The sequence below is a fragment of the Hemibagrus wyckioides genome, linkage group LG17 (genome assembly GCF_019097595.1).
Source record: "Hemibagrus wyckioides isolate EC202008001 linkage group LG17, SWU_Hwy_1.0, whole genome shotgun sequence".
In the NCBI taxonomy this organism is placed as follows: Eukaryota; Metazoa; Chordata; class Actinopteri; order Siluriformes; family Bagridae; genus Hemibagrus; species Hemibagrus wyckioides.
The window spans coordinates 16282413-16308031 of record NC_080726.1 but is presented as its reverse complement, the minus strand read 5'-3'; the positions used below and the strand labels follow the sequence as shown (position 1 = coordinate 16308031).

At 38.6% G+C, this 25619-nt stretch overlaps 2 protein-coding genes across 4 annotated transcripts; both read left to right on the top strand.

Annotated features, from left to right (window-relative positions):
* The first annotated feature begins 904 nt into the window (after window positions 1–904).
* Window positions 905–10553, top strand: aldh3a2a (aldehyde dehydrogenase 3 family, member A2a). Of its 2 annotated transcripts, XM_058413500.1 has the most exons (11): window positions 905–987; window positions 2993–3180; window positions 3260–3491; window positions 3682–3764; window positions 6279–6487; window positions 7578–7695; window positions 7987–8128; window positions 8223–8389; window positions 8475–8574; window positions 8679–8914; window positions 10329–10553. In XM_058413500.1, the coding sequence occupies exons 2-11, from the start codon at window positions 3019–3021 to the stop codon at window positions 10350–10352; spliced, it is 1473 nt and encodes a 490-aa protein (XP_058269483.1). In that variant the 5' UTR covers window positions 905–987; window positions 2993–3018; the 3' UTR covers window positions 10353–10553. The 2 variants fall into 2 exon arrangements, with proteins under 2 accessions (XP_058269483.1, XP_058269482.1); XM_058413499.1 differs by having other exon boundaries at window positions 8679–10553.
* Window positions 10554–10701: 148 nt separating this feature from the next.
* aldh3a1 (aldehyde dehydrogenase 3 family, member A1) lies at window positions 10702–25281 on the top strand. 2 transcript variants are annotated; one of them, XM_058413502.1, is made up of 11 exons: window positions 10702–12484; window positions 12864–13028; window positions 15047–15278; window positions 15509–15594; window positions 16468–16676; window positions 17413–17530; window positions 17640–17781; window positions 17901–18067; window positions 18214–18313; window positions 21650–21912; window positions 23998–25281. In XM_058413502.1, the coding sequence occupies exons 2-11, from the start codon at window positions 12873–12875 to the stop codon at window positions 24010–24012; spliced, it is 1488 nt and encodes a 495-aa protein (XP_058269485.1). In that variant the 5' UTR covers window positions 10702–12484; window positions 12864–12872; the 3' UTR covers window positions 24013–25281. The 2 variants fall into 2 exon arrangements, with proteins under 2 accessions (XP_058269485.1, XP_058269484.1); XM_058413501.1 differs by having other exon boundaries at window positions 10702–12607; window positions 12862–13028.
* Window positions 25282–25619: the final 338 nt, after the last annotated feature.

Genomic DNA, 25619 nt, shown 5'->3' with positions numbered 1-25619 from the left:
TTTAAAAAATTGCACCTCTGTATACTCTATATTAGACAGCAAAACTTTAAATTATTTTACATTTAAAATGTTTAAATACATTCAACCATTTCATTTTAATTATTTCATTTAAGCATTTTCACTTTTAAATAAACATACATAAGCTTGTTTATCTACTGTATGTACATACACAGTACTTAACTTTTACATGTATCTCAGAAATGAGGAAAAACAGTACAATTTACACAAGTTGTAAATTTTTAGTACAGGTATTGGTGTTCTTGTGTCATGGGAACATCTAAGTTTAAGCATATATTTTTGTGTCTATGACTAATGTTTTACTGTTGCCTCCAAAATTTGATCTGCTCTGTAAAAAAAAATAATTACTCAGGTTATAAACAGTTCCAAAACCTTTCGATAATTAGTTGCAGACATTTAAAGATATTTTGTTTAAAACATTTTAGCTTCTTCAAGTTATTTTTCCTCAAAATATGACTAAATTGTAATATGTGATCCCCAGTAGAAATAAAAACAAAACGTATAGAATAAAGAAATAGTATATAAGCATCATACTGATAAGCCAACAAATAACATCAGTCTATAAACATAAGTATGGCTATAGAGATGGGGGTAAATTTTATTGCACCTAATCATTTTAATTGACAGGTTATCTGAAAGCCTGATACGATGTTGTATTATGAGTGAGAAAACATTTGCATATCAAACAAAATTCCACAATCAATATTTGTATAATGATTTTAATCGAATCATGTATAATGAAATGGTGTAGTACAAAGCAGAACAATGAAGACTAACAAAAACAAACACACAAACAAACAAACAAACAAGAAAATGTGTAGTTTTACACCAAGACTGTGTAGAGCTTGTAATATGGTTATTTTGACAGTAGATGGCGCTGTGTAAAATATGACCCCAGTCTTTCACCAGTGTTGAAAAGTGAAGAAGTCGCATTAACACTGCGGGAACAGCAGGTCACTCAGTAATAAGGTACAGTGTACATTAAAGTAGCCTAAATGTAGATAAATTCTACAGTGCAGGATATGTACAGGATCTTTAAGTTCAATATCTGGCAACCAAGACTATTTTAACAGCACTGGTTTTCAGTGTTGTTATTGCTTGTTGGCTAGCTGGTTAACCAGGGTGGTGACTGACAGAAAAATAACTTTACTAGTATTTACTAGTATATCAGTGTGGCAGTTCTATGACCTCTGCATTGAGTTGAAAAAATAATAACGAACTAATTATCCACGCTTTCAATTAAAAGCTATTTAAGTGGTACTCAGGGTTGCCAGGTCTGTGATAAATTCAACACTAGTGTAACCTTAGTCGTGCATTGATTTGTTATTTATTATCATATGAAGTACACCCATAAGATATTTATTTATTTTAATTTAGAATTGAATATTATTTAATTATTATTTATAGCACATTATTATTTTGTCTGTATCCCTGCATGTGTGACATTTGATTTTGCTTGTTGTTTTTATGTTAAAAGGGAACTAATAGGTAACACCGGGGTTTTTCCCGTGGCAGGACAGGTTTTATTAGCACCGGGGTGAGGGAGAAGAGTAGAGGGAGGAAAAAAAGTAATGTACTGACTTGCCGTTTGGCCGAAATAAAGTTGTTGAAACTCAGCTGTAGCCCGCTGATTATATTAATTGATTCTTTACCATTTGCGCATCAAATGAAGGGAGTTTTTTTTATCAGAATGCAGAAAAAAAACAGATTATAACTTATTTCTTATGGAGAAAAGAAGTATTTGGTTAAGGCACCACAAACCAACTATGTACATGGTAGCTAGTAGACATGAAGGAATCAGTTACAGATTCGCTTTTATTACTTGTAAGTATAACAAAGATAAGGGTTTAAAAAAGAAGAAGTTGTATACAGGTGAGAAAAACAATCGGTGATTGGTTATTGCGAACAATGGGGATTGGTTAATGGGAGCAGTGGTGATTGGTTATTAGGAACAGTGGCTCACATAAAGGCCACGCTACAAGACTTTAACCGCCGGCAGATCGCTTTGCTGTTCAGACTACATGACTTCACTGTATGTCTTTTTGTTCTTGTGGTGTTCACACTACGCGACGCTTCGTAAATGATCCACAAGAGGGGGTCGCACACCCCACGATCTGACAACAACTCTTGTCACCCAACTCCATCCCCAAACCACGTTTTGTCACGAAAACACACGCGACAGGTGCATCCGGAAATGACGCGAGACTTTCGGTAGAGGTTTGTTTTGAAAATGGACGTCGGCAGGAGTCTCGCTCTAAATAAATGTTAATTTATTAAAATAAATGTTGTGTCCACACTATTTTTGAAGCCATGTTGCTGCTGCTGCTTTTCTTCCGGTGACCTCAACTCTGTTGACTTGCTCTCTCATTGGCTGGAGGTCGCAGCTACAATTGACACCACGTGATGTCCAGTCGGCCGACTGTCTCAGATATTTAACATACCAGATATGACTTAGTTCACACTACAGAATTTTAAGCCCGATTTGCAAATTAACGAGCTCGCCGACAGATCGGTCTGTGATCGTGGGAAAATCAGCGGGTCAGCGCTCGGCAATCTTTAAGTGTGAACTACCCAACGACTCATCAAAGAGACTCGCTGACTCCTCGCAGACAAAATCCAGATATCTGGCAACCCTAAAAACCTAGTGCCAAAGTCACCAAGCTGGCAAGACAAGTCCGAGACTAGACCCGTGGTCATTCTAATCCTCTCAGTTCTTGTAAAATCCAAAACAATGCACTATTCACTTTCTGTTTGCATAAAAATACCCCAGAGTATTTAGCTGAAAAACATGGATCTAGTTAATGAATGGAAAAAACACTTCTGCAGAAAGTCAGAGTGTATTTTGACATGAAAACCTGCTGATGTCTGATAAATCATTTAGCGGTATTACATTTACGGCATTTTTTCAGACAACCAATCAATAAAAAATAATTCATCTATATTCTTTTTCTTGTGTTTTAATTGCAATTCACAGTTTGATGTAAGTGCTTTTGGTTACTGATGTCTCGAGAGCAGCTGGTGGTTCAGCAGGCCAGGAAGGCTTTTCAAACTGGGAGATCTAAACCGCTGGATTTCAGAATACAGCAGCTGAAAAACCTACAGCGTTTCATTACGGAAAAACAAAATGACATCACTGATGCTCTCAACAAGGACCTGTGCAAGGTGAACTGTAATTAACAATGTGACTTTTATGCTGCTGGATATTATATTTTTGTTATACATGTTCTTTGCTTTTTCGTAGAGCAAGAATGGGACGCTGCTGTACGAGATACTCGGCCTTGAAGGAGAGATCAATCTGGCCCTAAGCAAACTGGCAGAGTGGGCAGCCCCTCGTCCTGTAGCTAAAACTCTTGTCACCATCACAAATGAGGTTTACATCTGGCCAGAGCCTCTCGGCGTGGTGCTTATTATCGGAGCTTGGAATTATCCAATAGCTGTAACACTACAGCCACTTGTAGGAGCCATCGCTGCTGGTAAAGCAGTTAAACATTTGAGCTAACGATGTAGAACACTACTATTTTAGAAGAGATCATGTCATTCATATTCATATTCATATTCACAAACTGGAGATTCTGCTTTCAAGTGGACTGACAAAAGTACAAGTTAAATACACAGTACTGTATTTCTCCTCTCATCTTGCTTCCTGTATCATCTTTTCTGTAGGTAATGCAGTAGTTGTGAAGCCATCAGAGGTCAGCTGTCACACTGCCAAGGTCATGGAGCTCCTGCACATGTACTTGGACCCGGTAAAATCGTACACAGTGTTATTACCACCTGCATGTCCTCAATATTTCAATCTACTAGTTGAATACTATGATTTTCATTACAGATTATATTACTGACAACAATTTGAGAGTAAAGTAGAATCTTTACTTGAATTTTATAGTTTCTTTGTATTTGTTTTGTTAAAGCTGGCACAACTCCACATGTTTGTGCAGATCCAATTTTAGATCAGATCTTCTAGAGTGTTGTCTGAATGCATGCCTCAGTAGAAGAGATTTAGCATGAATTATACAAAGGTCAATATCACACATTTGCTTACATTTTAATAGGCACCTGGAAATAATACAGACTTTTGTTTATTTAATATTCAAGATATTAAACATTTTAAAACACTAAAACCTTTAGTTTAACTTTTGGACCTTAGTGTATTTTCATTAATATTTTATGTCACACACTATATATATATATATATATATATATATATATATATATATATATATATATATATATATATATATATACACACACACACACACACTACCAGTCAAAAGTTTGAACACCTTTTAATTCAATGTTTTTTGTTTAGGGATTTATTTTCTACATTCTAGAACAATACTGGAGATTTCAAAACTATGAAATAACACACATGGACTTAAGTAATCCATATGTAATGACAACAAAAAACAGTCAGTTGTTATTTTAAGACACGAAGGTCAGGTGTTCTGGAATAGTTCTTGCAAGAACAGTATCGTCAAGTGCATTTGCAAAACCCATCAAGCACCATGATGAAACTGGCTCACATGAAGACCATCCCAGGAAAGCAAGACCAAAACTTACCTCTGCTGCAGAGGAGAAGTTCATTTAGAGTTACCAGCCTCAGAAATCACCAATTAACAGCACCTCAGATTAGAGCCGTTATGAAGGCTTTACAGAGCATCAGCAGCAGACATATCTCAATATCAACTGTTCAAACGACATTATTGTATATTATTCGGCCGCCTTCAGCATTGGAATTAGAATGTGTGTCCAAACTTTTGACTGGTTGTGTGTGTGTGTGTGTGTGTGTATGTATATATATATATATATATATTACACACACTATATTGCCAAAAGTATTCGCTCACCCATCCAAATAATCAGAATCAGGTGTTCCAATCACTTCCATGGCCACAGGTGTATAAAATCAAGCACCTAGGCATGCAGACTGTTTTTACAAACATTTGTGAAAGAATGGGTCGCTCTCAGGAGCTCAGTGAATTCCAGCGTGGAACTGTGATAGGATGCCACCTGTGCAACAAATCCAGTCGTGAAATTTCCTCGCTCCTAAATATTCCACAGTCAACTGTCAGCTGTATTATAAGAACGTGGAAGTGTTTGGGAACGACAGCAACTCAGCCACGAAGTGGTAGGCCACGTAAACTGACGGAGCGGGGTCAGCGGATGCTGAGGCGCATAGTGCGAAGAGGTCGCCAACTTTCTGCAGAGTCAATCGCTACAGACCTCCAAACTTCATGTGGCCTTCAGATTAGCTCAAGAACAGTGCGCAGAGAGCTTCATGGAATGGGTTTCCATGGCCGAGCAGCTGCATCCAAGTCATACATCACCAAGTGCAATGCAAAGCGTCGGATGCAGTGGTGTAAAGCACGCCGCCACTGGACTCTAGAGCAGTGGAGACGCGTTCTCTGGAGTGACGAATCGCGCTTCTCCATCTGGCAATCTGATGGACGAGTCTGGGTTTGGCGGTTGCCAGGAGAACGGTACTTGTCTGACTGCATTGTGCCAAGCGTAAAGTTTGTTGGAGGAGGGATTATGGTGTGGGGTTGTTTTTCAGGAGCTGGGCTTGGCCCCTTAGTTCCAGTGAAAGGAACTCTGAATGCTTCAGCATACCAAGACATTTTGGACAATTCCATGCTCCCAACTTTGTGGGAACAGTTTGGAGCTGGCCCCTTCCTCTTCCAACATGACTGTGCACCAGTGCACAAAGCAAGGTTCATAAAGACATGGATGACAGAGTCTGGTGTGGATGAACTTGACTGGCCTGCACCTCAACCCGATAGAACACCTTTGGGATGAATTAGAGCGGAGACTGAGAGCCAGACCTTCTCGTCCAACATCAGTGTGTGACCTCACAAATGCGCTTCTGGAAGAATGGTCAAAAATTCCCATAAACACACTCCTAAACCTTGTGGACAGCCTTCCCAGAAGAGTTGAAGCTGTTATAGCTGCAAAGGGTGGACCGACATCATATTGAACCCTATGGATTAGGAATGGGATGTCACTTAAGTTCATATGCGAGTCAAGGCAGGTGAGCGAATACTTTTGGCAATATAGTGTATATATATATATATATATATATATATATATATATATATATATATATATATATATATATATATATATATATAATATAGCTATATAGCTATATAGTGAGACATAATATCATGCTTTCAAGGCCATGCTGCATACATATACAGAATGCCATCAAGTCAGACATTTTCTTACATGATTTCAACTAAAACATAAATTACACCTTTAAGGAGATGTACCAGGTGGTGACTGGAGGAGTTTCTGAAACGCAGGAGTTGCTGAAGCAGCACTTCGATCACATCTTCTACACAGGAAGTAGCACAGTGGGGAAACTTGTTATGGAAGCAGCTGCACGCCACCTCACACCAGTTACTCTGGAGCTGGGGGGGAAAAGTCCCTGCTATATTGATAAAGGCTGTGACCTCAAAATAGCTTGCCGGTGAGCTTTACACATCAGTTCTAGAAGAGTCATGGAAAAATGTGTGTCATTAAGATTTCAGGTCAAGGTCTGTGATAAGTGAGATAAGTAAACACACAAAGGTGTTTATTGTTACACTATCAATGTGAGATTGCTAGTAGTAGTAATTCTGATTAGAAAAAAAAGGTTGCATTTCTTAATGTTGAGTAAATTTAGATTACATAAGTCTGATTAATTGGCTCTAAGCAAACAACATCTAAAATAAACAAACATAAGGAGCTACCATGTAATGGTTCAAAACGCTAAGATTTTGTTCTGTAGTCTAGAGATCAGCATACCTTTCCTCCAGCTCAATCAGAGTGAGACTAGCCAATCACAGGTGTCTGTTAGCTCATCTGTACAGAAGAGGGCACATAACCTTTTCTCCCAGTACACTGGTGTGAAATCGACTTATTGGATGTTTCCAATCGATTCCTGTGAAGTGTCTTGAAGCTTCATTCGATGTGTTGACGTAATCTCCACTAAAACAGGAAGTCAGGGAGAGAAATTATCGAGTGGTTCCTCACCTCTTTCTTCAGTCTTAGTGGAGTCAGTTAGTGGAGAGCAGGACACTTCAGATTCTAGAGAGCATTTGATGGGACAGAAAATGATTGGGCTTCTGTGCATAGAGTATCATGAGTCTGTGAGGGAGGGGTGTGTAAACAATTCTCAACAATAACACTGGTACAGAGATAAAATGGGCAGCAACTTTTTTTTAATAGTAAATTAAATGACCACAATTAAATGATAACATGAATTTTGTTGGCTGGGGAGAGAAGTACTTATTAAAACAGCAAACCCTGAGTGTCAACTTTCATAAGAGCCATTAACCTTTCCAGATAGATAGAGACAGACAGACAGACAGACAGACAGATAGATAGATAGACAGATAGATAGATAGATAGATAGATAGATAGATAGATAGATAGATAGATAGATACTCACCAATGAAATGCAGTGATGTGAATAATGGCTTAGCCTGAAATGAATAAAAGGTGAAATCACAAAAGAAGTGTTAAGCTGTTAACAGCACTCTATTTTCTGTGCTCTTCATATATGTTTTTGTTCTCAGTCGTATCACATGGGGAAAGTATGTTAACTGTGGTCAGACCTGCATAGCCCCTGATTACATCCTGTGTGAACCTAGCATCCAAGACAAAGTAGTGGAGGAGATTAGAAAATGCATTCAGGTTAGTACCTACAGAGTACACTGTATTTAAAGAGAACTGTTGGTTTGGGTTTGGAAGACATAACTCTTATTTAGCACATCACATTCAACACGTGAGTGAAAAACCAATAAGAAATATATATATAATATAATAATATATATATATTGCAGTCAATATATTTATATGAGTCTCATTTGAGTCAGCTTCCAAAAACGTGTGCCTGGTGAAGCACACTGGGACTTTTACTTGCATGCTGGGCTTGCTGATATATTTATTTGTCTGCCTCTAACATTTAAAACATTTCCGTGTCAGGAATTTTATACAAATGATCCTAAGACCTTCATAGACTATGGACGCATCGTCAATCAGCGGCATTTCAAGAGGATAATAACGCTTATGGAGGGCAGCACAGTGGCTATAGGGGGAGGACATGATGAATCCCAGTGCTACATTGGTGAAAAATATACATATAATTATTGTGGAGAAACTAGTTATATTTAACAAAACATTGCCATGTGCACAGCACTAATTTTTACTTTACTCTTCAGCTCCCACTGTCCTAAAAGATGTCACACCAGAATCCAAGGTGATGCAGGAGGAGATCTTTGGGCCTGTACTGCCCATCGTCCCAATAAATGGACTGAGCGATGCTATCCAGTTCATTAATGAAAGAGAGAAGCCTTTGGCAATATACGTTTTCTCTTCTAGTAAGAAGGTAAATGAACTTAACTGTACTAAGTCCTGCAGTTATACATATGTTCTGTTTTCTTCAGCCTTACAAGTGACATTTAATTTCCAAGGTAATAAAGAAGATAATGTTGGAAACGTCCAGTGGAGCGCTGATAGCCAACGACTGCCTTGTTCACTTCAGCATCAGTGATTTGCCTTTTGGTGGTGTTGGTAAACATTCATGACTATGCACCATTTTACATATTAAGTGGTTTCTTTCTAATAGAAGAACAAAAACCATCAGTCTTTTTATGTAAAATCCCCAAACCCAACAGGTAACAGTGGGACTGGCTGCTACCATGGCAAATACACTTTTGATCAGTTGAGTCACTTGCGCAGCTGCCTCATTAAAAATCTGAACATGGAAAGGTTCAACCTGATCCGCTACCCACCTCACACGGCAGAGAAACTATACTGGGCCCGAATCCTCCTCAAACAGGTGAACATCAAACGATGGAGACAGCTGGTGCAAGTTGCTGTGTTTGCAGCACTGGCAGGTTTTGTGGTACAGGTATGCTTCACCTTCCTTCCCTACTCCCTGTGTGCTTCTTCATATTTCCTAGTTGGGCTAGGCAAAGAAATCATGCTCTACTGTATACAGCTGAACTTGTATACTCACTGTCTACTTTAATAGGAACACCTGTACACTTGCTCATAACTAGCTCATATCAGTCATGTGGCTGAGGCACAATGCTCGAAAGTCAAAAGGTGAAGAGCTTCAGTTAATGTTCACATCAAACATTAGAATAAAGAAAAAGTGTGACCTATGTGACTAACTGTTGTATAGTTGTTGGTGCCAGATAAGTATTCCAGAAACTGTTGTTCTCCTGGGATTTTCACACAAAGCAGTTTCTAAAGTTTACAAAGAAGGTGTGAAACACAAAAAAACCATGTATGTCTTGGTCTGCAAGAAACACCTATGGTCTGCAAGAAACACCTATGTTGATGGAAGATTATAGTAACTCAAATAAGCATTATTTACAATCTCAGGAAAGCATCCCAGAACACAAAACACATCAAACCTTGAGGTGGATGAGCTACAACAAGAGAAGACCACATCACAGTCCACTCCTGTGAGCCAAGAACAAGGAAGTTACCTTATCCTTCCTGGTAGCTCAAACCAATCTGGCTATTGTCTTCTGACTTTTCTTTTAAAAACAGCGTTTCTGCATGCAGAACTGTCGCTTACTCAATATTTTTTGTTTTCCGCACCATTTTGTCTAAACTTTCGCGTGTGAAGAAATAGACAAAACTTATTTATGAATTTATGAATAGGGCTACTACTATTCCACATTTTTTCATTTGTAAAAAATGTAATCTCTGTGTAATGATTAGTGGCTTTATAGTTTCTGGTCATAATACTTTGTAATAATCACTTTGAGGTATGTATGAATCATGAAGTCTGCTTCATAAATTGCCTGCATTGTAATTTGGCATAAGATTTAGGGGTAACAAGGCTTATTTCAAGCATCATTCCTCTGCCTACACTCCAGGGTTTGGAACGTTACTGTGCCAGGAGTTTAAAACAGAACAAAAGACATACCCATTTTCATGAAACAGAAATCTTCTTCAATGAAATCTTTTACTGCGTGAGTGGCCACATGGGAAAATTCTCCACAATGAGTCTCTGTCCATTCGAAAGAGATTGACTCTGAACTGACTAAACCCCCCTTCCTCAACTAAACAGACAGAAGAGAATGAAGAATAGTCAAATTACTGTCTAGGCATGACTAGTTTTCTCTTATCTGGCCAGAAGACACTGATGCTGTAATTACCTTGATGGGGGTAGGACGAGAAGCTCAGCCAAACCAGGCTTTCTGTATAAACTTACAAAAAACTACAGCTGGTTGTACACTGTTTTATATAGTTTCTTGTCAATTCTGGGTTGTGTACTGCCTGAACTAATTTTATTGTGTCCTTTGCAGAGGTTCTTGCGTAAAGGTGGCTGAAAAGGATCACCAACAGTCCCGTCCAGCCTTCTCTGGAAACTTCACCTCTTTACTAATAATGAGCAAGACTGTAATAAAGCTCTAATTTGTAAATTGTGATAGACAACTGAAAACTTGCAGACAAATGTTCCAGCAAGGTAGATACATATTCAGATTATGGGAATTATTTTACTGAATGCAAATAAACTAAAACATTAAATACCTCTGCTATGCAATTATACAACACTATATTTCTTTCTATATACTATTTCCTATATACTATTTCTTTCTATATATATACTTTCTAGTATATTGGAACCAGATTGCATTTCTTTTTTTCATATCTCTTTAAAAAAAACTTTTATATCAGTACAGAGCTGTTACAAAGTGTATTTTATGATGAAATATTTTGGTAGGCACTGGGCATTTTAATTGTTACAAATTCTCAGGATGATGTTCCTTATAATCTTTTGTCAAAAAAATCCTACAGGATTCCAGTAGTAACTTGTACAGGATAATCATTTGAATTTCTAGCTTGTTGTGGAAACAGTTTCCATGTGATTCCTATAGGAGCACTTTTACAGGATTATTTAATGATCCATTGTGATGTTTTTAAGAATTCTAAAGGTGCATTTTTCCCAGTTTCATAGCACGTTTTGAGTGTCTTGCAATTTTATTAAACTCGCCACAATGAAGACATAATACAGTATACTGATCAGACATAACATTATGAGCACTGACAGGTGCAGTGAATAACACTGATGATGTTCATCATGGCACCTGTTAGTATATGTATATATATGTGTGTGTGTGTATATGTGTGTGTATATATATATATATATATATATATATATATATATATACACATATATACATATACTAACAGGTGCCTACTAATTAGGCAGCAAGTGAACATTTTGTCCTCAAGGTTGATGTGTTAGAAGCAAAAAAATGGGCAGGCATAAGGATTTGAGTGAGTTTGATAAGGGCCAAATTATGATGGCTAGATGACTGGATCAGAGCATCTCCAAAACCGCAGCTCTTGTGGGGTGTTCCCAGTCCCAAAAGTGGTCAGTATCTATCCTTTAAGTCCTGTAAGTTGGAACTTATAGGACTTAAAGGATCTGCTGCTAACATCTTGGTGCCAGATACCACAGCACAGCTTCAGGGATCTAGTGGAGTCCATGCCATGATGGGTCAAAGCTGTTTCAGCAGCGAAAGGAAGACCAATACAATATTAGGAAGGTGGTTATAATGTTATGCCTGATCGGTGTGTGTATATATAGAGTTTGTTATTTTGAACACAGCATTAGCATTAACACTAACTTGAGAATATTATAAAATGTGAAATTTTTTTTAAAGCAAATGTTTTAAGATTTTAAATCTACCCTCTATAATTCCCCATGATTTTCCAATAGCATGACATTATTTCCAATAAAATACAAGTAGAGTTCCAGTGAGTTTCAAAAAATCAAATAAGATACTTTAGGACAAACTGAAATTCAAGAAATTTCCAAAAATGTAATGGGTCATGTTACACTTGAAAGTTACTTAAGGAACATATGGATGGTATAGACTGGCGACCTGTCCAGGGTGTACCCCTGCCTTTCGCCCTATGTGCGCTGGGATAGGCTCCAGCAGACCCCCATGACCCTAGGAGTCCTAGGAATAAGCGGGTATAGACAATGAATGAATGAATGAATGAATGGATGGATGGTATATTATTGTTAGATTTTAATAATAAAGGTTATATACTATGCTGTTTAATAATTCATCTAATTTGTCCTAGTGTTACTTTGGACTCTGAGGTGTAAAGGTCAGTTCAGTTAGTTCACTCTGTAACCTGTGCATTAATATCACTCAAATTATACACAACATGATACAAAGTGGTGTTCTATTTATATTAAAATAAAAGTACTTGTGTGTTTATTTATTATTCTAATTGTGGGCAGTTTGTAACATTGGACACTGTGGTTAATGTGCTGATTATTCAGTAACAGCTACAGTAAGGTCTTTATGTGAGATGCACCTCCTTCTGGGCAGCACACAATAAATACTGCCCCATACTACTCTCTGGGGCTTTTCTAACCCACCCTGGGAGGTGGCGTTTGTTCGCTCTGTAGTTACAGATTTTGGAAAAAAAAAAAAAAAAAGTAAGTAAAACATGTTTCTTTCTGTTTTTGGAAATTTGTCACATAAACAGCTGGTCTTAGAAGCATCGTGCTTAGCTGAATGGAGCAGATAACAGATGTAGCATTAACTAGCCTGAGGAAGAGGTAACTTTATTTCCACTGTGTTTGGACTAGAATGCGAACTCTAAGGAATAAATTACAAATAAAAACAAAACAAAAACTTTTTAAGGCATGGTACATTTCGACGATTGATATTTATTGATTATAGATCAAATAAACTAGGCGTTTATCCACAGCAGCGTTGTCAGCAAAGCGAGCTGGTCAGTATGGTGTTTACCACGTTTTATCCAGCATTACTTTTATTTTACTTTATTTTTTCCCCCCACTAATATGACCAGAGAAAGAAGAAATGGAGAAACAGACGGTGGAAATAGCCAGGAAAGCCTTTAACACGGGTAGGTCCCGAGTCCTGCAGTACAGAGTTGGGCAGCTCCGAGCTTTACTGAGACTGATCAGAGAGAAACAGGCGGAGATCAGCGCTGCTCTTTCACATGACCTCCACAGGGTAAGAGCTGCTACAGAGTGTCAGTGTTTCTCTTCTCATCAACACCGCTATACTGACTTCTAATATGTACCTTTCACACGGAAATGTGTATAAAAGTACACAAGTGTAAAGGCATAGATTATGATAGGTGTGGTGTATACACACCGATCAGGCATAACATTATGAGCAGTGAGAGGTGAAGTGAATAACACTGATGATCTCCTCATCATGGCACCTGTTAGTGGGTGGGATATATTAGGCAGCAAGTGAACATTTTGTCCACAAAGTTGATGTGTTCGAAGCAGGAGAAATGGGCAAGGGTAAGGATTTGAGCGAGTTTCATGAAGGGCCAAATTATGATGGCTAGACAACTGGATCAGAGCATCTCCAAAACTGCAGCTCTTGTGGGGTGTTCCCTGGCTGCAGTGGTCACTATCTATCAAAAGTATCGTTTAAGTCCTGTAAGTATCCTTGAACATCTACTGCTAACATCTTGGTGCCAGATTCCACAGCACACCTTCAGGGATCTAGTGGAGTCCATGGCTCGACAGGTCAGGGTTGTTTTGACAGCAAAAGGGGGACCAACACAATATTAGGCAGGTGGCCATAATGTTATGCCTGAACGGTGTATACCTGTTAGGGTACAGGATGCATAGTAAAAGGTACTACTCCAGCAAAAAGGTATGGTACAAGTTTTTTAGGGTTAGAATATTTTCCCTACACTGTCTGAGTTAGGGGTATGATTCACATCTCCACATGGTGTGTGTGAGATGTATGCATGTTCTCCTGGTGCTTTAGGGATTTCCTGCAGGTATTCTGGTTTCCTCCCCTGATCGCCATCACTAAATTGTCTGTAGTGTGTTAAAGTACGTTGTGTGTGGGCTATACAGGGTGTCCCTCATCTTGTGCCATGAGCCCCTGGAATGAGCTGTATGCTAAGATCAGTGGTACAGATGATAAATGGATGGATTAGATATCATAGAGCAGTGGATCTCAACGTGGAGTACAGGGTAAAGATGTGCACTGGGACTGGGATCCGAACAAAAAAAAAGTCACCAGAGCATTTTCCTCTGATTGAAGCAGGATAGTGCTGTCGGATATATGCAGCTCACAAGACAAAGAAAGCCCATAATCATTAACACATCCAGTGTATGAAGAGGATGGCACTGTCTGTATTGACAATAGATAATAGTCCTATAGATAATAGGGAGGTTGAGTTAGACCATATTGATGTGTGGTCCAATAATGCAGGGAGAGAGGAAGAGTCAGTTTTAGCAAATAGTCACAGGAGACAGGAATGTGCTTCGAGGATTGTTCAGTGTAAATTCCTAGCGCTAATTTATATGTATCTATCATATCATAATGAGAGGCAGGGAAAGATTTTAATAGAAAGCAAGCATAGGCCAATTTTAACGTGTATTTGTATGGTGTTGTGATACGGTGTTACTTACCTAAAAAATACCCCTTAAATAAAAATAAATAAAAACTTGTGCATTGTTTCAATTTACTGAAATTTATTAAACATGATTCCCGTTAACGTATCATAATGTATAATGTATGCAGTAGAGGGTTAAATAATGAGTGTAATATTTAAATAATTTCTGTCAAAAGTGATATTAAATAGTCCTGCTAATTCTTATCTAATGATTATTTAAATTTTATCTCACAAACCATAAAAGTGGCAAACATCTCATAAACCTAAAACAAGTATTTGATATCATGGACATTAAATAGACTTAAAATGTAAATTAGCAAAATACATTATATGCATTTTACAGAATTATTCATCGTATTTCACTTTCAAACATCATTCAGTGAATTCTGCTGACCAATTTTAATCACAACATGTTACTGAATTGCTGTAAAACGTTGTTTTTGGGCCTCAGGCTACCTCTTGCTTCTTCATAATGATTGTATTGTCAGGCTGCTGATATAGTACGGTACATGCATGGCTTAATGTATCTTATATGAATGTTAAATTTTAATAACAATTTTGTCAAGAAATGTATTCAGTGAAAAAAATGTCCTTTTGGCTGCAGAGTGAGTTCAACACACCGCTTTTGGAGCTCATTGGGCTTGAGAATGAGATCAAGTTGGCTGAACGTGAACTCAGTGACTGGACAAAACCTCAGCCTGTTCAGAAAAACCTCGTCACCATGACGGATGAAGTGTTTATTAAAGCTGAACCTTTGGGTGTGGTGCTGATCATTGGAGCCTGGAACTACCCATGGGCTCTTACCTTGGGGCCACTCATTGGAGCAATTGCAGCAGGTAAAACTAGGAAACAGCTGTCATCTGTTTATTTCTTTATTCTTGCAGTTAGCTACATATCTTTATCTTAGCTTCACTGTAGTTATTGAACAATAGGATGATAATAAACTGGGATGTAATTTTAATGAACTCTACAAGGGTGTATCTTACTAAACATCTTTTTTTTTGCATTGCATTGTAAAATTCACTCGTTCAGAAACATCTAATCACTCTGAGGCTTCTCTTGTAAGGCAATGCTGCTGTGGTGAAGCCTTCAGAACTGAGTAAGAATTCAGCCAGCCTACTGAAAGAACTGCTGCCTCAGTATTTGGATCAGGTCTGTGACTTCCAGTGAGTTTTCATTTTGCAGGAATGGACAAATCATAAATCTATCTGCCTCCGCCAGGCAGGTCAAAGCTATATCACAATTTGGCGAGGTAGTTACCTAGTCAAGTGCATTAATAGGGACATTAATAGTGACATAAAAATGAGTGTAATATATGAATAGTTGGATCTTAAAATTCCTATGATCTTTGACATAAACGACTATACATGATTTTATGTATAGAAGATGACTCATTATTCTTTTTTTTGTCTAAGAAAGTGTTGTTGGCCAGTGTCTCACTATGATCCATGTTTTTATATTTTTAGCGGTCATCTGTGTTTATTGTAGATTATGCCATGTTTAAAGAAAAATACTTCTTTTTCAGTTTTTGCATTTCTGATCTAAATCAGAACAAACCATTGTACAATAGACTTGCTTGGTTTTGTTATTCCTGCATGTTGCTAATTCTAAAAATGTGAAATGTTGTCTATGCATGCTAATTAATCTGCCAGGTGAAAGCCGAGAAAATGAGTAGCACGCTATAAAGGGGTATTACACCACCGTCAAGCACATTTTGTTTAAATTTGCATTAGAAAACAATGGGCGAATTCTGAAAGTCAACAAAAAATAAATTCTTGGAATAAAAATTTATAGCCTGAATATGAAAGCTTCATGACCTGGGTGCTTCAGGCTTGTGATCTGTCCATATCTGCCTTGTTTCTATGGTGATTTTTAAAATTTGCTGTGATAGGAGAGACCGTCCAGCATCAGCACATGACATTTAAGCCAGAGCCTAAACCAGAGTTTCCCTTCATTTCAATTCTTATTTATGAACCTACATAAGCATCACCGATGTATAATCTAATTGCTGCTTGAATCTTTAAGGAGATGTACCATGTGGTGACTGGAGGAGTTCCTGAAACACAGGAGTTGCTGAAGCAGCGTTTCGATCACATCTTCTACACAGGAAGTAGCACAGTGGGGAAACTGGTTATGGAAGCAGCTGCACGCCACCTCACACCAGTCACTTTGGAGCTGGGTGGGAAAAGTCCCTGCTATATTGATCAGAACTGTGACCTTGCAGTCGCTTGCCGGTAAAGTATGGTTTACAAGCTCATTTGTTTTGAATGCACCAATGTGCTGTCATTATTATATTAGATTATGTCATATATGTTCATTTTGTAGGTTTACATTCACCAGCAGTCGCCCATATATTAATGTACACAATGTCTTGCACCCACATTATGTCATCACATCAGATTTGGTTGCTGGACCACTATTTGGATGATTAACTGTAGTCTCTAACCTTCAACAGTCTAATAAACTGTATATAGTGGATGCAGTAAAATGTAATCACAGAACATAAAGTTTAGAATGAAATTTGACATTTTGGACAATTGTCCTTAATCAGCTATGTAAGTACGGTGCTTCTGAGGCTGTAGGTGGTGAAACTACATGCAGTATATATACTCTTAAATGGTTCTGTGGAAGTGTTACCACTTTGCCGTTCCAGGGCCCCCGGTTCAATCCTCAGCTGTGCAGAATTCCTGTGCTGCGTGGGTTTCCTCCCACCTCCCAAAACATGCTGATAGCTTGGCTAAGATAAATTTCCCCTAGTGTGAATGAGTATATATGCCCAGGAGGCATATTTTGATAAAATTAAATAATTTCACTAAAATAATCAACATTTAGTGATCACTTATATCTATTCGCTTGGTTAGATTTAAAAAGAAAGACATGGTAAATGTTTCCAAACATTTTTCTAGACAGTATGTATGCTGTACAGTATCTACTTTCCATATTTATAATATTTGTTGTTTTTGTCTCCAGTCGAATCACTTGGGGGAAGTTTTCTAACTGTGGCCAGACCTGCATCGCACCAGACTACATCCTCTGTAATCCCAGCATCCAGGACAGACTGATTGAAGAGATTCGCCAGACATTACAGGTTTGTTCTCTGATATATTTTTTTCAAGGAAATCAAATTCTTATTTATATGAGAATAGTGCACTTGAATATAAAGAATCTACAGGATCTTGTGTTTGTGCTAACTCTAGGAGTTCTACGGTGAGAACCCAAAAAGCTCTCCAGATTATGGCCGCATCATCAACCAGAATCACTTTGAGCGTGTGCTGGCTCTGATGGAGGGATGCAGTGTGGCTGTGGGGGGAGAGAGCGATAAATCACAGTGTTATATTGGTATGAATATGACTTGTGATTAAATATGAAGTGTTGGTGCCATCGGTACGGTAGTAGTTTGTTTTCTTGATGGATTTGTGTACAGCATTAGTGGATGTGTATTTCCTGGTTTCTGCCAGCTCCTACCGTTCTGAAGGATGTTTTGCCTCACGCCAGGATAATGCAAGAAGAGATCTTTGGACCTGTGCTGCCAATCATCTCTGTCAGTGATGTCAACGAGGCCATTCGCTTCATTAATGACAGAGAAAAACCTTTGGCTCTTTATGTCTTCTCTTCTGATAAGAAGGTATTTTTTCCGAGCTGCTGATAATATTATGTAATACACAGTATGTCTAGTAGAAACAGTTTCTTAAACTTAATTTCAAGGGTTTCAAGGCCCTATTATCGGTGGGAAAATCCTTTTAATTTCTTTATTAAATTGTTTCTGTGAAGGTGATCAAAAGAATGCTGGCTGAAACGACCAGTGGAGGAGTGGTGGTTAATGACGTAATGATCCACTACACAGTCAGCTCCTTACCCTTTGGAGGAGTAGGTAGGTCAGCCTGAACATCATAAACATGCTCAGGCCTGAGTAATGGAGTAATCATGCTCCCAGTAACAATCAACAGAAACACATATCATCTATACCAGGGGTTATCCACTATGGGCCAGTGTGGCTGCAGGTTTTCATTCCAACCAAGCAGAAGCTACACCTAATTCCACCTGTTTAATCAACTGATCTTGGCCTTCAGGAGACTTAGGTGTGGCTTTTGTCGGTTGGAATGAAAACCTGCACCCACGCCGGCCCTTTCTGGATAAGATTGGACACTGCTGATCTATACAAATGTGTTTCATTTTTAAGCTACACTACCAGTCAAAAGTTTGGACACACCATTCAATTCAGCATTTTTTGTTTAGGGATTTATTTTCTACATTCTAGAACAATACTGGAGATGTCAAAACTACGAAATAACACACATGGACTTAAGTAATCCATATGTAATGACAACAAAAAACAGTCAGTTGTTATTTTAAGACACGAAGGTCAGGTGTTCTGGAATAGTTCTTGCAAGAACAGTATTGTCAAGTGCATTTGCAAAACCCATCAAGCACCATGAAGAAACTGGCTCACATGAAGACCATCCCAGGAAAGCAAGACCAAAACTTACCTCTGCTGCAGAGGAGAAGTTCATTTAGAGTTACCAGCCTCAGAAATCACCAGTTAACAGCACCTCAGATTAGAGCCTTTATGAAGGCTTTACAGAGCATCAGTAGCAGACATATCTCAATATCAACTGTTCAAACGAGATTATTGTGTATTTCGGCCGCCTTCAGCATTGTTTTACAATGTAGAAAGAAATAAACATCAGGAAAGACCATGGAATTAGAAGATGTGTCCAAACTTTTGACTGATAGTGTATGTTCACACATGCAGCAGTTTTTTTGGTCGCTGTACTATGAAGTCGCCTGTAAGCTTTCCTACTCCTGACTCCCAAAGTAATAATATTTACTAGTGGAGGGGCACAACTAGCAATCCATTTTGACAACTTTTCTGTTTTCTTGCCGCTAAAAACATTCTAGAGGGAGATTTGGTGTTATATTAAGTTCTGTATAAAGTATGTACACTATATTGCCAAAAGTATTCGCTCACCCATCCAAATAATCAGAATCAGGTGTTCCAATCACTTCCATGGCCACAGGTGTATAAAATCAAGCACCTAGGCATGCAGACTGTTTTTACAAACATTTGTGAAAGAATGGGTCGCTCTCAGGAGCTCAGTGAATTCCAGCGTGGAACTGTGATAGGATGCCACCTGTGCAACAAATCCAGTCGTGAAATTTCCTCGCTCCTAAATATTCCACAGTCAACTGTCAGCTGTATTATAAGAACGTGGAAGTGTTTGGGAACGACAGCAACTCAGCCACGAAGTGGTAGGCCACGTAAACTGACGGAGCGGAGTCAGCGGATGCTGAGGCGCATAGTGCGAAGAGGTCGCCAACTTTCTGCAGAGTCAATCGCTACAGACCTCCAAACTTCATGTGGCCTTCAGGTTAGCTCAAGAACAGTGCGCAGAGAGCTTCATGGAATGGGTTTCCATGGCCGAGCAGCTGCATCCAAGCCATACATCACCAAGTGCAATGCAAAGCGTCGGATGCAGTGGTGTAAAGCACGCCGCCACTGGACTCTAGAGCAGTGGAGACGCGTTCTCTGGAGTGACGAATCGCGCTTCTCCATCTGGCAATCTGATGGACGAGTCTGGGTTTGGCGGTTGCCAGGAGAACGGTACTTGTCTGACTGCATTGTGCCAAGTGTAAAGTTTGGTGGAGGGGGGATTATGGTGTGGGGTTGTTTTTCAGGAGCTGGGCTTGGCCCCTTAGTTCCAGTGAAAGGAACTCTGAATGCTTCAGCATGCCAAGACATTTTGGACAATTCCATGCTCCCAACTTTGTGGGAACAGTTTGGAGCTGGCCCCTTCCTCTTCCAACATGACTGTGCACCAGTGCACAAAGCAAGGTCCATAAAGACATGGATGACAGAGTCTGGTGTGGATGAACTTGACTGGCCTGCACAGAGTCCTGACCTCAACCTGATAGAACACCTTTGGGATGAATTAGAGCAGAGACTGAGAGCCAGACCTTCTCGTCCAACATCAGTGTGTGACCTCACAAATGCGCTTCTGGAAGAATGGTCAAAAATTCCCATAAACACACTCCTAAACCTTGTGGACAGCCTTCCCAGAAGAGTTGAAGCTGTTATAGCTGCAAAGGGTGGACCGACGTCATATTGAACCCTATGGATTAGGAATGGGATGTCACTTAAGTTCATATGCGAGTCAAGGCAGGCGAGCAAATACTTTTGGCAATATAGTGTATCTGCATTATATCATTAGAGAAGCAGTGTGTGCTTTTTGCCATGAATCATGTGCGCTCTACTGTCATCACACCCTCCCATTGGTAGTCATTGCACCAAGTCATATTTGCATTAAGTTAACCTTTTTTTTTTTAACTTTGTTGTGTTGCTGGACTTATTCACATCTAATCACCAACAGTTGTTGTTACTCATGTCACTGTGTGTGAATGTAGCATTAGGTTTTGTGATCATGGCCCAGAAAAACAATAAATCATCCATTCGCTTTGAGCAGAACCCAAATGTAAACTTTTTTATTCAAACATTCTAATCTCTAATATAATGTTACTAAAGCAAAAAAAAGAAAGAAATGCTTAGAAATAGTGTTCCTTTTACATAGGCTGTATGCAGACCTAGTATTATAAAATACTAGGTTCTGAAACTTATTAAACTGTTGATAAGGAAACTTTGCTGTTTGTTATTCAACATATAGTTATGAAATGTAATAATTTACTGGAGGATTATCAAAATAAGCAGAAAAAGCAATGATATCAAATTTCCAGGTAAAAAAAGATATAAAATGTTACGTCCGTCCTTTCTCTGATTTAGCAAGCTAAGCTGTTTTTGTGTAATTTTAAGTTTAGTACAGCAACATACAGGCCTGGTTATGGGTCTAACGCATACTTTAATGTAATAAGATTTCATGTTGAGAAAATGTTTATAGTGTTAGATAAGTCTTTGTCTGTGCATGCTTCACAAATACATAGCCAATTTCTAAAAGGCCAGCAAAAGAAAAAGGAAATATTGCTGTTTTCATCCAAAGAGAACAAACCAAGCACACAGTAATGTAGAGACTGGAAAACCTTCATTCATCCATCATTTATTTGAATCATTTATTTATTACATCGTTGCTTATTAATGTTGTAGCTTTTAGGTCAGCCAAACCTTTAAGCCATTTTCTTTTACTTTTTCATAGTTGCCACTCAGTTTCACTAATACAATCTGTGCATCTCTCTCTCTCTCTCTCTCTCTCTCTTTCAGGAAACAGTGGAATGGGCAGATACCACGGCAAGCACACATTCGACCAGTTTAGTCACAAACGCGCCTGCCTTATCAAGTCTTTAGGTATGGAGAGTCTGAACAAAGCACGCTACCCTCCACAAACAGTATCCCGTCTGCGCAAAGCTCGGTTCTTCATGATGAGCCGCTTATGCAGCTGTACACATCTCACCTGCGCCTGGGCCGTCATCTCCACCATACTCGCCTTGGGCCTGCTCATTGCCTTACTGGTTGTCCTGCTCAAGGTTAGCTGCCATGTTCCCCAGCATCATGGGACACTTCATTTTATAATAATAATAATTAATAATAAAATGAACCATGTGGCTTCATGCAATCTGTCAATATCAGTGCAATAGTCTTTTTATTAAATCTCATTATATTATATTTCACTAGTCTTATCTAATGTTAATGCACACCTGTTCAGCGAAGAGGGGGGACACAAAAATTCCCAGAATTCTAATGTGGCACACACTCGACACTCGCTAGAATCTTTATGCTTTGGTGAGTCAGTTTCCCGAGTGGCATCATACTATGTGTACGTGTGAATTTGTCGATATTTGTTCTGCAATCCCTATGGACAAAGTTTTGTTTTTTTGCTTAAAACCGCTGCTGTAGCAGTGACTAACACACTTAGAGCAAGCTTTTTAAGACCACAGCATCCTGCTGAAAAAAAAAAAAAAACAGTGTCAGTTCAAATCGCACATCAAGACAGTGATGATTATGTTTTTTGACATTAATGGACTTGCAGGAAAGCATCAGGAAAGAACATCCCGAGAAGTGGTTCACCCAGAATCATAGATCTTGCAACTTGCACACACTGCATTCTCAACCAGAGAGGTTTTAACCAGGAACAGTGTGGTTATCACTTCACTGCATTCCCAGGATCTCCCTCCTTGTGACTTTTTTATTCCCATGAACATGACACATGAAAAAATGACACTGAAGGGATTGAGACTAAAAAGATTCGGGGTGTGTGTGTGTGTGTGTGTGGGTGGGTGTGTGTGTGTGTGCAGGCAGGTGCATTGTCAGAGCCTAGTTTTCCTGATGCTTATCCTATAGATGCCTAAGCATTTCAGTGTAATAAAGCTGATTAACAGTCCTGGAAATACATTCTCTTTGAACAAGTCCATTAAGTCAGAAAACATGATCATCATTGTCTTGATGTGTGATTTACTCTGACGTGCCCTTTTTTCTGCTGTGGAAGTGGTCTTGAAATGTTTACTCTAGCATAGTCACTGCTTCAGCAGCAGTTTTATTGAGCTGAAAACAAAATTTCACACATTATTTGCTCTTTAACGTCTACTCTGAGGACCGAAGAACAAAAATCACAAATTCACAAGCACAACCTTAGAAAGAAAACAAAACAAATACCACATACAAGCCACTCAGGAGACTGACTCGCCAGACTGTAAGCATGTATTTTGATGACAAACTTTAGAATACTTTCATATGATTTGAAACGCAATAAATACAGTAACAACAAACTATTTTAGCATCTTTAATAAAATACATTTTCAGCTTATTAGTGTACAATGCTGTCAAAATGTATTCACCGCCAAATTATTATATTCTAAAGTCGATCTAAAGTTAAAATAAATTGTTTTAATGTCTTCAGAATCTACAAATGTAAAAATGAAACTGGAGTTGATAAGGAATTGACTGATTGAATGCACTCTTAAGGTAAAACAGTGTTCATTTGAAATATAACCGTCCTCTCACTTTTTTTGAGGACACCAATAAAACTGCTGACTCAGCCGGTGCTGCTGCTGTTACAAAGACAAGTATCTGCCCCGGATACTACTTTAAATGAAGAATCTTACAAGAAAATATAGTTTGGAAATGTCTAGCATTGTAATCCCATTTGTAAAAGTTTTAAATCAGCATGGTACAACACAGACAATACTAAGATCAGCTCATTCGGAATTACAACAAAACAGTCAACAAGGATGCACTTAGTTACAGTGCTGTTTACAGAGCTTTCTAGACACCAACAACCTCTTCATCACTTCACTATCACTTCAACCACTTCTGAGATACAGTCACACCTCGAGTTTGCTCGAAGCCATCTGACAAAACCTAAAAAAATGATACGTAGGGCCTAAAGGCAAAGTAATGTTTGTCACAACCAAAATACACAGATATCACCATCGTGTGGGCGGCATGATGTCCCGTGGTGGCTTTACAGCAGGAGGAATTGGAAAGCTTGTTTTGAGCTGAGAATAGAAATAGACACACATTAAAAAGAAATAAAGGGGAGGGGGGGACAGTATACTTTTTAAAGGCAATAATATGATTCATATTGAGTGTTTAATTTTTCTTCCTACACACAGGGAATCGTGATATGAAGATGCCTAAAGATCTCCACCTCAAGACAGATGCTGCAGTTATGATTTGAAGCAAAGGCTGCCAAACTGTAGTCCATTTGATCTTTCCTTCTTTCTTTTTACACTTCCTGGCAGTGTTTACATGTTTTGTTTGCTTGTTTTCAAACCCCTTATTAGAGACTCGTTCAGCAGCTGAAATGTCAGTAGAACAAACACAGGCTTGTCAGCATTTCCTAAATTTCCTGAGCTTTGCACAGGGAATTTGAATTGCTGATGGTTTTGGATAAGCCGTTTTCACTGTTCAGTGAAGCAAACAACAAAGAGCTTGTTCTTTTCCGCTTCGTGCTTTGATGCTCAAGCCAGACACTGAGACTCTCAAGAAGGATTTGGCATTATTGAACGATGACGACAAAAAAAAAGTGCCAGCAGGTGGCGTCATGTCGCTACAGTATAACATGAGCTTATTCCTTTTTAGTAATAATCTCAATTCAGCTTGGAAGTAACACTATTGTTATCGTTTGTAATTAATCTGTTAATAAAAAAACGAATCAAATGTTAAATATACACAATGAAATGAAAGTGCACCCACACTGGCTTTTTATGTAAAGCCATTAGAGTCATTATGAAAGCTAATGTTTTTGGAAGTGATATGATTTTCATAAGTGACGAATCTTTTATTTTTTGGTCTCGAGAAAGTCTGACTGACTCTATTCCCCTTGAGTCGGAATATTTAATATTCAGTACGCATTGTTCTTCTCAAATATCAGCTAGGTTTACATTCCACATTCGCTATACCACACGCTGGGAATGGTAATATATCATACTCGTGTGCTCCTGGCCATCCTGTCTTTTCCATATATGATTCATGTATAGTGATTCTGTATTTCATCAGATTGCAATTCTGCCATGACTCACAGTGTCTAGTGGACCCCTGAGGCAATGACCCCCCACCCCACCCCCTTTGGTAACTTCTTTACTCTCCTGTACTTCAGTGAGTTCATGCATTCCAGCACAAGCTCAGAGCTGTAGTGTCTGTTTACTTTGAATTATAGCCCTTTAATATGGCTTTACAGTTTTAAGGGTCTACAATGCTACTGAACAGATGCATGCTGCTGACTTGAAGCTTTTTTTTTCTTTTTTCTTTTTTTTTTTTTAGTTTTATCAAACTTACTCCACATCATCAGTTTTCTTTATCTTTGTGTGCTTGTTTCTGAAGATTCCGAGCATATCAAAACTGCTGTTTCCTCATTAACAGTCACCAAGCCGTAATAAACAGACACTATTTAATGAGCATTGTAGTTTATTTCTTGAGTGCAGCAGCAGGACACAGATGTAGGATGAGACTGAATTGATCTTTTAATTCTGTACATTTAAACTAAAAGCTAAAATGAGATATCAGAGATATGGATTCAGACTTCTCATAGACAAAGGTTTTATAATTAAAGTTCACGCTCGTAACTCATGACAGATGTGACAAAAACTAAACTGAGAAAACAGGACTGCTAATTTCCCTGGGTGTCAGTATAGCCTTTATTATTAGCAAAAATATGCAGAGAGAAAAAGGAAAAGGCAGACAGAGTAGAACAGCATACACACACACACACACACAAACCTCATTATTGGATTAT

Coding starts and splice junctions, on each gene's coding strand:
- aldh3a2a (XM_058413499.1), top strand. CDS start 3,019: ATGTCTCGAGAGCAGCTGGTGGTTCAGCAGGCCAGGAAGGCTTTTCAA. Junction 6,488..7,577: donor GACCTCAAAATAGCTTGCCG/GTGAGCTTTACA, acceptor TTTTGTTCTCAG/TCGTATCACATGGGGAAAGT. Junction 8,129..8,222: donor TGAATCCCAGTGCTACATTG/GTGAAAAATATA, acceptor TTTACTCTTCAG/CTCCCACTGTCCTAAAAGAT.
- aldh3a1 (XM_058413502.1), top strand. CDS start 12,873: ATGGAGAAACAGACGGTGGAAATAGCCAGGAAAGCCTTTAACACGGGT. Junction 15,595..16,467: donor TGCCTCAGTATTTGGATCAG/GTCTGTGACTTC, acceptor TGAATCTTTAAG/GAGATGTACCATGTGGTGAC. Junction 16,677..17,412: donor GACCTTGCAGTCGCTTGCCG/GTAAAGTATGGT, acceptor TTTTGTCTCCAG/TCGAATCACTTGGGGGAAGT.